Here is a 12,598-nt window from a genome sequence, read left to right on the forward strand (position 1 = left end):
GCAACTGTAGAGAACATCTGTGAATTAGATAATAAGTACAGGACAAGAGTTTAACTTGGGACAGAAGTAAATACCTAATTTCAGTATAATACTGAAGGTAGTTGTAGATTTTTAAAACATTTTTTTTAACTCTGAGAAGTGTTAAGAAGCAGCTGAGAAGTGGACAGCCTTTGCTTTCAGAAATTTTAAAGAAGTTGCAAAGTCAAAAGGGAGGGAGGTGGATTATGTGCCATGAAGGTATGGATAGTATTGGAATCCCCATTGGTTGCTGTATATATTGCAGGCAGTAAAAAGACTTAGATGGCTGTGATTTATTAAACTTTACTATATAAGCTTTTTTACTTGACAACTTGTGCTTTTCATAGAAGACAAACGTAAATGGCATGTGTTAGTGTATGAAGGTATTCATAAGAAATTACTCCTGAAAAAGTTCAAACTCCTGATAAGGTTCTACTACAACAAATTGCTAGGAGAAATTGGGGTCAGTTGTGTGTACTGGCTCCTCTAATGTACAGATTTTATTTCAAGGGATAAAACATTAACTGCCTCAAAAAATATCTTGTTTCTCTGTGGTCTGCTGCATCATGGACCAGCAACTGTTGACCATTAAACTGATAGTTGATACAAAGAGGGTTACGAAGGCAGAACTTCCACAAAGAATTGGGCCTGGAGTTATGGGTTTCCTTCCTACAAGAGATGACTTTCCACAAAACTGAATTTCTCAGAACTGAACTTGATTTTTTTCAGAATTTACTTCTGTAGATGCTTCACAACATGTTTTTGTGCAGACATATATATAGACATCTTTCTTCAGTTTCTGTGCTGCCTGTGAATGTGGAAGAAAGCCAGATGACTTGTTTCCCTGTCCAAGTGTTCGGGAGGCTCTCTGTTATTAAAGGGAATTCCTGTAAAGCTGATCAGACAGCTCTGTAGAGAAGGGGTAGCTTGATTCACAATTAATTTGATACTTCTTAAGAAGGGCTGCTTGTGTGTGGCAATTTCCCATTCTACCATTTAACACCTGAATGTCATTGCTGATTTTTCAGTCTTGTTATTTATATGTTTTAGTTTGTCCATAAATTTAGGTTATTATTCAGTTTGAGATGTTTGGCTGTGGAAGTAATGTGCAAAAGTCATCACGGCTCACTTCTTTGGGTTTCTTTTTTAGATCAGATCTACAGATGATACTGACTCTATTCAAGAACTGGAAAGAGCTGCTTGGCAGCAAGAGAGAAACATTTTGCAGAATGCACTGAAACAGGCTGAATCAGAACTGGCTGAAGCGACCATTGAAATTGAAAACAAACCAGTGGTAGAAACTTCCAGTCCTAAGGTAAAATAATTGTGATAGCCAGCAAACTGGCTGACGCTTGATGAGCAATCAATGCCATAGGCATTAGCATGTCACTTAAACCTTTGGCACTTGGTTCGTTTTCATTATCTTGCCTGCTGCACAGATTTGCTGTGTGAGAACTGTTACGAACTCAAGACCATAAAAAACTATGAAGACTTCAGTCCTTGGTAGTATTGTTCTTGGGCATTGCCTAGGGGATTAATGTCACATATAGAACAGATAATTTAGTAATTCTTTTTTTTTTTTTTTTTTTTTTTTTAATATGATAAACCTTGCTGTTCCAGAGGAGCCAGGAAGTGTATAGCTCAGATTTCTGTGGATATAAGTATCTCTCACATTATGGAATTTAACTTGCACTTATTGCTGTAATCTTTTTTCAGTTGCTATTTTAAAAGGAGATTCTATAGATGAAGAGTTTTATAAGCTGCATATTAAATTAGGAACATTTTCCCCATACGTTCCTCATCAGAAAAGTTCCTTTGTAGCTTTCTTAGTGTTAAACAGGAACTTGCACCAAAAGTAACCTAGTTCTTTGGAATTTCTTTCTACTCTTATATGAGAGGGAGATTCAGATTTTTTTCCCCCTAATCTTAAATTCTTTTTATTCCTCTGACTTATTTCATTGTGATCAAGTCAGATAAGTACTTATCCCAGCATGCTTTTTAGTTAATATTTATTTAAAGCAGATCTTATTTTTTTTTGTTAAAGAGTTAAACTGGCTTAGAGTTTCAGGTATGACAATTTTGCTTTGAACCAATCAGGAGATGTAAGGCATTCTCACTCCAAACTTGAGTGCTTTTTAGCTATGTACAGAATTGGTCCAGCTACCCTTGTGTCCGCAGTATGGATGTTCAACATGAAGACAACTTGTTTGTGGCTGGTTTTTTGCACACCAACCAGTAACCATGCCAAAATTTTCTAGCCTAGACAAAACTTCATAAACATACAGAAATTCAGTAGACTTGGTACAAGCCTCCATGTATTGTGTCCAAACTGCCAGAGTGTAATACTGCTACTTTGCATCAAAACTGGCAGAGTCACAGAGCCTGTTATACAAATACTTGCTCAAAATTCCGTTTTAGAGATAAATGTACACTGCTTCCGTACTTCATCATTATTTAAATAGCTTTCTACAATTTCGTAAAGCAAAATAGGTTTTAGATACCCATGCACAGCCAAGTTGTGGGAGATACTACTGGAAAAAGCAACTTTTCTGAGCTTTCTGTAGCTAAATCTTAAAAGATTGGATTTTTTTTTTCCTTGTTTTTCTTTCTCCAGTTGCAGAGATTATATAGGAAATACCTTAGAGCAGAGAGCTTTAGAAAGGCTCTAGTTTATCAGAAGAAATACCTCTTGCTGCTGCTTGGTGGATTTCAGGACTGTGAGCAAGCAACCCTCTCTCTAATAGCACGTATGGGAATCTACCCCTCACCTGCAGACCTACAGCTTTCTGGATCATGTTCCCGTCCTTTTACGAAGTTCAGATGTGCAGTTAGGGCAATCATTGCTGTATCAAGGTAAAGCCAAAACACTTGCTGCCTCTAATACGTGGTGTTTTCTTGGAAATTCTAAAACCTGATAGTTCCTGTGGTTTATCCTACATTAAGCAAAAGCTATATCCCAAACTAGTTCAAACATGACTTGTTAGCTATAACAGAGTCAGCACTAAGTTGGATGCATACTAAACTAAAGACTTATAAAAAGCTGCTTCTGTCTTGAGGTACCCAGCGGCAATATACTTGAGAATCAGTGCACAACAATGACAAATAGATAAGAGTCAGACCTGAAACATCAGTTTGAACTCACTGGATAGTCTGGCTCGTATCAGACTGTGGTCATCTCATCAGTGATGGCTCTCCTATCTTGAATCCAGTAGCATGTGTTTCATTGGGTATGATTCTGTCATACTCTGTCACTTACTACTACATGGATTTTGTTAGCTGTACTTGGCACAATATGCCATTTCATAATGGCTTTTGAGTCCGTGAAAAAAATAGTTTTAAATGTAATAGGTGGTTACTTCTGAGTAATTTCCTGGTCTAGTGAAAATGGTTACTAGCAAGTTTAAGACTTTCAGGAGATGGCACAGAATATCTTTAAGCTGTTGTCTTTGACGTGGATGCTATAATGATAGCAATATCAAAGGATGTAGGAACAGTGACCTCCAAACTACTCCTCTGAGACAGGAATTCTCTGAGGGATTAGGGACAGAGTGGAGGAGCAGTGCCAAAAAGAACAAACCTTTCCAACTCTTAAAAGATTGCAGAGTAAAATGGGATAACCCTTCATTGTAAAGACTGAAGTTGAAGAATTCTTCCTGCACTCCTACAAGGATTGTTACTTATGTTATTTAATATGTTTCATGCCAACAAAGAGATTAGTATTAATGTTCAGTATATTTTTCCTTATTTTTAATGATTGTACAAATTTTTGTTACTAAGGTTAAAGTTTTTGGTGAAAAAGTGGAACAAAGTTAACAAGAAGAACGCACAGGGTGAAACAGTTTCTCACAGTTTAGGCGGTAATACAGGTAAGTGTTTTGGACAAGTACATTGTTTTAATCATAATTTATCTTTAGTGATGTGTTTCATTTAAAAACAAAACAAAAAAAATACCCCCAGAAGTGTCAGAATCTGTTTGGATATTAACGCAAATGTGTTTTATCCATTTCCTGAATGCATTGATTATGAGTTTACAAGGACACTGTAAGCAATTACAATTGAAAACTTTCAGAATTCATAATTTACAATAGCAGCAAGCTCTTCCTCTTCTCCCTTTGTTGCAACTGCTCAAGCTGTGAAACTGAGTCCTTTTGTTCTTTAAGTTCATCAGAGAATTATGTTTTGTACAGTTTGAAGTTACCTATAATGGAAATTAGTGCCATGAGATATTAATAAGGCAAGGACAGAAAGGGTTGTCAGGCTCTGGAATGGGCTGCCCAGGGAGGTGGTCAAAGTCCCCATCCCTGGAGGTATTTAAAAGAAGGATAGATGAGGTGCTTAGGGACATGGTTTAGTGGTGGGATGGCAGGGGTAGGTTACAGGTTGGACTTGATTATCTTAAAGGTCTTTTCCAACCAAAGCGATTCTATGATTCTAAGGACAAATCCTACTGTAATAGTATTAAAATGGGTACATGCGGCATCAAATAAGTCTTAGAAGTGGTGTGCTTGCCAGTGTTACCACAGGTGAAAAAGGGTTTTAACTTGTTCCAGAGGTTCAGAAGAGACTTAATCCAATGCAGATATCCCATAACTATTTTCTCTGGAGTTTATTAAGTGCTATCAAAGATGACAAAGTGAAGCGGATGGACAGATGATCTGATGCAGTTCAGCGAGGGCTATGTTTCTTTGAGTTACTTATGGATGTGTTTGTAAAAATCCGAACAAACATCTTAATGCAGTACCCAATATTGTGGAACTGTCCCATTTTATGTACTGTTCCATTATTTGGGCCTTTTCAACATTAAACAAAATTCAGATGAAACTGTGCATTTTTCATTACCTGGTCCTACATAAATTTCACTGTTTCTAAGTTGCTGGAAATACTTATTTTAAAAAATAATTTCCTACATAAAACCACTGTGGTGTGGTTCCTGTGAAACTTGAATCCTGAAATGCATGCTGAACTTTCTACCTCACTACAAAATAGCCTCTTGGCAGCCTCATTAAAAAATATTTGATTTCTTTTTGTGATTTAAAGGATTTATCTGAAGGGGATTTTCTTTTTTAATGAAAACACCAAACCAAACAAAAATTATCTTCCTTTCTCTGCTGTCTCTAAAATCGGAGTGCAAGTCAACCGTAACATACAGTTAGAGCAAACAATAAGAATTAAAATTCTGTAAAAATATTTTGCTCATATTGGCCATTGGAATGTCCCTTGTGTGGATATAGCAACAGCTGATGAAAAAAGCAAGTCTGGAGAAAGAAAACAGAACTTGCAGTTCTCCATTTGCAAGAAGCAGTTTGGCATTAAAATGTCAAGCTTCTGTTAGATCTGGTTAAAACAAACAAAAAGCCAAGCCAAAAAAGCAGTTAGCTGTAGAAAGTGTATTTTAACTGCATTTGAAACAAAACCAAATCGTATTCTGTTGTAATTCTTGTAGGTTTTATTGGTTAGGTTTATGATGGCCTATTTTGAATGGTTCCCAGTGCATATTTTTTAACTGTTTCATATTTTACACAGCCTCTGGTGCTAGAACAGAAATTCTGAAAGAGCAGCAGCCCCCAGCTGCTCATCTCCGCTCTCCCCCCACCCGGGACACTGGGCTGTGCCACAGAACCAGCTCTGCAAGATTTGTGAGCCACTCTCGTAGATCCTCTTATGGCTTACACAACAGGTCAGTCTGCAATCTCTGCCTATGTTTAATTATCCCCATGGACAGTCTTTCATAAAAATGTAACCACTTATTGGAGGACAAGAAGAGGAATGTGTTTTCTTAGATCTGGTAAGTCTTTTGCTTCTTGAAAGAAGCTACAAGAGAAGAAAACTTCTTGTTTGCTTTAAGCATGTCTGACCTTCTTGGACTAAGAGCACTTCTAGCGGTGTTCCCTAATTTAATTTGGACGGGCTACAGGATTTACAATGGCTATGTCTGTCAGCATTCTTTGAGGGGTGATTCCCGTTGCCTTTGCCATCCAAATTATAGATTAATTTCTGAGTGTCCTGTGGAAGTGGCTCCCCTACAATATGACAGTGTTGGATTACTGTTAGCTGCCTTCAGACTCTGTGCATGCAACACAGAATGGGAAGTGGAGAGCTTGTGGGGTGTGTACTGTTGTGGTTTTTCCATTAATTATGGCCAGTTCTGCACAGAAATACAACCCCAGCTACTGGTTGCTGGGTTGGATGTCAGAGGTGACATTTTGCACAGTGCTGCTAAGAAAATGCTTGAGCTACAACCTCTGTGCTTGAGTTGGAAGAAGGTGGCCTTCAGTCATTGCTGGCCTTCCCACTCCCAGGCTCTCCTGAGACCCAAAGTAGTCTCGGGCATGGCATAGTCCATTATTGGGTGTAGTGTCTCCTCTCCCAAGCCACTCCTTGTATGTGGCTTCCTCCGTAAAGTAAGGAAAGGTAGCTGTTTTCAGTCCCATCAGCTTGGAAAGTGTTGTTTGTTTCTTAACCTCCTTGCTACATTAGAAACTTCAACCAGCAGGCAAGAACTTTCTTCATAAAGAAAAAAAGAGTAGCAAGGAAGTAGCTGTGGTGATCTAGAGGTATGCAAAGACAGCAGATGCTCCAAATTATTTTAGGTTTTTTAACATTGCTGACTGATTTGGGGGACAAGGACAGTGCTTGTCACAAAGGACGGGTAGTGTTCTGGTTTGCATAGAATTTAGCACACCATTTTGGAGAGTTAGGGACCTGCAAGCACTTCCCCAAAGACTCAATCCTACCCCACCCTATTCCTCTGTCATGGCACATATCTGGGTCTGACAGCCAGAAATTGTAGCTGGTAGCTTACCTATCGATAGAAGTCATCTGTATTGTATGGAACAAGGATATCAATAATAGTAGGCCCTGACTAATTACTTGGTGTGACTGGGTAAGTGGTAGCTCAAGTCTAATATGGATCTGAGATAGGTTAAATGATGCCTGTCATTGCCTTTGTTTCCTGGCAAAGCTATACAGAAGGAAAGGATAGGCAAGAACTACCTTCTGCTAATCAAAAAGTGCAGGGGAAAGGAATAAATCCTAACTTCAAATAGGAGCATTTTTGTACAGAGAGTCTCCTCCGATGTGTATTTATGCTAATATTTGAAATTTGTTGTTAATGTCCAGGAGGAAAACACAGTGTACCATCTAAAGGGTCCCCTTTTTAAACCTTGTACTTTAAGATAGCATTTTTCCTGCAGAACAGGAGAGTACACACCTGGATGCAGCATGTTCCTCTTCAGTCCTTTTCTGCAGAAGTGGGTCTTTTCTCACTTGGCCATTTGGACTTGCCTCTGACTGCAGCTTTCTTATCTGAGGGACGTCGTGTTGCACATTAATAGAGATAGATTCATAGATACTCCAGCTTTTATCAAAACATCCTTTCTTTTCAGTCCCCTGTATACAAAGATGCCCAGTCTATATAGTTTTATATGTAATTTCTTTGGTGGTAATGGTTTTTACTGTTGCTGTAGTTTGCTTTGCAATGAATTGCCACCTATATGAATGTTATATATTATATATATACACACACGTTATATATTATATATACACACATGTTATATATATATATATACACACACGTTATATATATTTGAGAGTATAGCATGAGAAGAAGAAAATAATTTGTTTTCCTTTTAAGATTGCATCCATCCACAAGCTCAGCTTCAGAAAAATCACTTGTGCCTACTCAGGATCCTGAACAATCGCTGACAGAATACATCCATCGCTTAGAGGTTATCCAGCAAAGACTAGGGGGTGCTCAACCAGGTAAAAACCACCTTGTTACCCCTCACAGCTACCAGCAGTTGGGGCTCCTTTTTGCAAGGTTCTTTCTACGTATTGCCTATAACACTTAAAGCATGTAAAGAGCATAATTTTAATTAATAATTTTAATGGGGGGGGGGGGGGGATTTAAGTATGTCTCTGAAATGAAACCTTTTTTTGTGATTCATATCTAAAACTAGTCCAAGTGTGGTATTTCTCAAAATAAGTTCTTAGTGAAATTCTTCAGAGAGAAGTCTGAATAATTTCATGTGATACCAAATGAAGTTGTGTATAGAGTTAATTTGCTTTATAGTGAGAGAACACCATTGTAATAGCTGAACAGGGCTTTCTCTGCAGCACAAACTATAACACTTCCCTTATTTATCGCTTCCTTATATTCCATAGCAGATTAAAAAAAAAATTGGAGGCTGGTAAAAACAGCCATCTAGTTCTAAGATTGATCAAAGAGCACAGAAAGGATTGCAGTTGCACTTAGCTTTGCTATTTAAAACACTTCCACCTAATTTCTAGACTGAATTTACTTAGTTTAATCTTCTAGTTACTCGCTCTTGTTACATCTTAGTTATATTACAGAAATTCCTTGTCCCAAGTAAGAACTTGTAAACTGTCATCATGTCATCCTCAAATCACCTCCGATCAAGATATGATGTGTTTTCCAATGTTTTACTATTTTTGAGACTTTATTTAAACCTTCTCCAGTGTATTGGTATCTCTGGATTGTAAACAACAGAGCTGGACCTCTGGCTGCAGTGTCATTTGTGCTAGACCAAATAACTTGTTCCTTGTTTATAGATGTAACCATTGCATTGCAGGAGCAGCCTCCTACTGCGTGCTTTCCCCACTGCAGGGCAGCAATATAAACAGCCACATAATATTTACAGTATCCACACGTATGCACACAGAGCCTGCTCACACAGCCCATGACACAGCTGCACCAGGGGAAGTCATTCTTGTGTATGCTGGTCCCAGCAGGTGACTGGGGGAGGGCACCCATGTTAGCTCAAATTACTGATAGAGTTGGGATCATGATAACACATTGGGGTGTAACACATAGCTTCATCCCAGGCCCAGGGAGAAGCAAAAAGCTCCAGCACTACCTCCTGTGTGGAGGCTCCTGAGGAGCCTGCTGACAGCTTCAGGGTCTTTGGAGTATCTTCTCTAAAGGCTTGCTTCACCCATCCAGGTTTATGTTGCTAGTTTCTTGGTCTGAGATAATATGGGCCACCAGGTCAGATAATGCCATTGATGTTTTCATCCAGCCTTTATCCCTTTCATCTGCTATTGCTGGCTCCTTCCCCATGTTACTTCTGGCTGCTCATCCCCGCAGCCAGTTTACTTCGTCATGCTACTTTTGGGTCACTATGGTCTTTGATCTCTAGGCAAGCACTGATTACTTCCTTCCACCAGCCATGACCCTTGGCTCCACATAATTTCAGCCAAAAGCTGGAAAGATTACCAGGCAGATATTTGGCTGTGGCACTATGGGAGGGCTGTGTGGATTCCTTCACACATTGCACATACACAGCTTACATGTTTCTTTTGCTAAGCATAACTGTTGTCAGCTGCTGTTTCCCAGGTGGACTTGTCTCCTGTAATTGTCCTTCAGCCTTTGCCCAAAGATGTATGGCTTTATATTGGTTGTGCTGAGATGAGAAAAATATTTGACCATATCCAGAAAATCTCTGCCAGTCACAAGTACTCTTACTGCTGGCCATTCCTCCAGTCTTTACTGTCAGCAGATCATCTCTGGTGATTTTTATGGGAGAAGGTGCAGGGATTCAGTCACGGATCACAGCATTAAATAGTGACTCTTGGCCCTGCAGTCATTGCAGTTAAAATCGCGTCTACTGCATGGGCTCCTCAGCACTACCAGGTTTGAACGTTCAATCTAAATAGTAGAGGTGCTGTATTGTTCTTATTCGGTTTCCCCACAATTTTTAACAGGTATTATTAATTGTGACTATCGACTTTACTGCTTTTGGGAAAATAATGATTCTCAAGTTAACTTCCAAGGCAAATTTTTTATTACATGTTGCATTCCAAATGCATTTTTAGTGTTAACTTTGAAAAATCAAACTTTAAAATTACGTGTTTCTCTAGAAAGAGGGGAATCTTGGCATTGTCAACATTCACAGGAGCCTGGTATAGCTGGACAACAGCTCTGGGGAAAGTCTAAAACATCACCTGTTTTTCTGGTGCTCTGAGTTGATCTAATTAAAAAAAATGTTTAAAAACCAAACAAACCAAAAGGCTAGCTTTGCTTACAAATCCTTGTCTTGCTAATATCACGAGAGGCAACAGCTACAGTGACGCTTCCATATGGGAACTTTGATGTTGTTCTCAGCAGGATTTTACCTAGAAACCTAGAAATGTGTTTTGGGTTTTTTTTTTCCCCCAAATACTGCAATTGTTTATGGCAGATACAGATAGATAAATTTTAGAATTGAAATCTGATGGCATTTCATAGAAATAAGGCATTTTGCTTTAGGCTGTGTGGAGTAAGTATTCCACAACTGGGACAACATTAATAGCAATTTTGTAGAAAGTGCGTTATCATTTTTATTATTTTCTTGTTCCCAGAATAACGTTGCAACCTTTAGCACAGTGCTGTAAGCAAAATGACTTACCAGTTTCTAATGAACTTTAAAACATCTACCCAGTGACAAGACCTTGTCCAGCAACAGACTACGTATTGAATTACCGCAAGAGCAGTAGAGTTGAACTGAGCAACAATGTTGCTGTGTGTAAAGTGGGTCTGCGGTTGAGCACTGGTCTTAGGGTGTGAGCATTCACTTTGGCAGATGTGTGAGCTTTCAAATCTTGTTTTGCATTGTTCCTAGGTGGCTCATGAAAATGGTTAATTGCTTTCAGTGTAGCTCATATGAAGCGCATTGAGGAAATTACATGCTGCTAACTGCACCCTGTTGCTTCATAACACAAGCAGTTTCCTAATATTAATTTGTTTTATTTAAATTTAGGACAAGTTCCAGGCCCACCTCTCCAGAGAAACATGAAAAAGTGATGAGAATGCTTTTGAAATCCGTACTGCGACACCCCCCGCCCTGCCCGGAGTTAGTGTTTCCTTCTGAGTTGGCCCATACCGGATGGAGGCACTTGCAATCTCTTGTGGAACTGAATAAAGGGCAGTGCTTTTGCATCAGATTTTTATATGACTCTTTTTATTATATTTTAGTACTTTAAGAGGAAATTACTTTTCACTAGGAACAATGTTTTACATTCTCTTGTGAAATTACTACTAAGTTAACAGCTGAAGTATGCCCGCATCACTGTATTGTAAGTTGCAGAGTCTCTCTGGTGTTTATTTTTCTATAGTGTATAGCTGGATTCCTTGTAAAAAAAAAAAAGTTATTAAAATGGCATTTTATTAGTGAATTCTTACATTGTATGGTTATTTGTTTCTCCCTTACCTATTTACTTTTTTTGCTGTTCCTAAATTGTTTGGGTTTTAATATTTCGGCACGATCATTCTGACTATACAGAACAGGTAAAATACTCTCCCAAATATCAAAGATACCTGTGGCCTTCTGTGAATTTAGGGTTCGCTCTTCTGGTTTTACAATAAATAAGTCTTTCTCATCACATTCCAGCTCATTCTCAAGCCACCTCTCCTTGAGCTCTTCTGTGACTGAGCTATGCATGCATGATATATTTGGTCTGACCGAATTAATGCAATATAATTAATCTGTGCCTGCTCGGAAAGTCAAATTCATGTTAGATTTTTCCTCCAGTGTGACCTTCACCTATCAGACTGATCTTTCCAGCCATGAACTTGACTCAGTATCAGAGCTCTCCTTCTGGTTTCCTCTCATGTTCCCTCTGGTTACTGCACTAGAGGGTGTGTACAAGGGTACCTGGTTCTTCCCCCTCCCATCACCACCACAACTGAGCAGAGCTGTGAGAGGAAATTGCCTCTGTGTTGAATGTACCGTATTTCCATACAGTACAGGATGTCTGCCCTTAATGTGCTGCAGGTGTGTCCTGTTTGGTGTGTCCCCTCCAGCCTGCTCCAAGTGACAGCTTGGGCAGGTATCTTTTCTCACTGCCCTGTCACAACGAGCTACTAGTGTTCCTGGGTTGTCTTTGCTGACGGTTTGCATAAAGGTAATGGGTGCTAGTCCACATATGAGCAAACCCATATTGCAACTAGTGAGATAGAGAACTGCACTGGTCTTCCCCTGGAAGGCTCCATTACAAGTAGTTTGGAAACAGCTGAACTCAGCTGGCTGCACCCTTGCCTCTACCTCAACTTATCAGAGACTCAGAGCGTAGTCTGAAACAGAGCTGCTTCTGTTGCTTGGCAAACTGGAGCATCTATGTTACAGAAATGCTTACATGTATAGGAACCTTAAAAAAAAAAATTGCTTCCAAAGTAGATTTATAGCATGTATAAATGGGAAAATAGAGTCAATGCAGGAAAGTAGAAATTTAAGTTCAGTCTAAAGTGCAAATAGATGGGATAGAAGAGAAATAAGTAAAGCTTACAAGCACTGAATTAGAAGCTTTTAACACAACTCTTGGACTGCTGGTAGTTATCTTTCCTAAAATCTCTTCTGGATGCAGATTACTACAGCTTATTTAAAGTTTTTTCTTTACAGGATATTTGACAATTGGATATTGGTGTTTGTCAGAGATCGATATACTTAGTTAACTGCTATTGTCTGGTATTGGTCTTGGCAAGCCTTTGTTTATATGTCAGGTAGATCACCATTTAGTTTAGTTGTCTAAAAAATAATGGGTGTGTGTATATATAATTTATATTAAATGTATTAATATATTATAT

General features: G+C 38.8%; 1 protein-coding gene across 7 annotated transcripts in view; it reads left to right on the plus strand.

Annotated features, from left to right (window-relative positions):
* The window catches only part of PCNT (pericentrin), a 105,324-nt gene extending 94,244 nt beyond the window's left edge, over positions 1-11,080 (plus strand). For 6 of the 7 annotated variants that reach the window (XM_035901404.1, XM_035901396.1, XM_035901407.1 and 3 more), the window contains 6 exons: positions 1,169-1,333; positions 2,633-2,871; positions 3,796-3,884; positions 5,542-5,695; positions 7,652-7,779; positions 10,776-11,080. In XM_035901404.1, the coding sequence (XP_035757297.1) occupies positions 1,169-1,333; positions 2,633-2,871; positions 3,796-3,884; positions 5,542-5,695; positions 7,652-7,779; positions 10,776-10,819 (819 nt within the window). In that variant the 3' untranslated portion in view covers positions 10,820-11,080. Of the gene's footprint in view, positions 1-1,168; positions 1,334-2,632; positions 2,872-3,795; positions 3,885-5,541; positions 6,114-7,651; positions 7,780-10,775 lie in introns of those variants that run through there. The other variant, XM_035901388.1, reaches the window with a different exon arrangement.
* Positions 11,081-12,598: the final 1,518 nt, after the last annotated feature.

This window comes from Egretta garzetta, unplaced genomic scaffold (genome assembly GCF_000687185.1).
Source record: "Egretta garzetta isolate BGI_Z169 unplaced genomic scaffold, ASM68718v1 scaffold721, whole genome shotgun sequence".
In the NCBI taxonomy this organism is placed as follows: domain Eukaryota; kingdom Metazoa; phylum Chordata; class Aves; order Pelecaniformes; family Ardeidae; genus Egretta; species Egretta garzetta.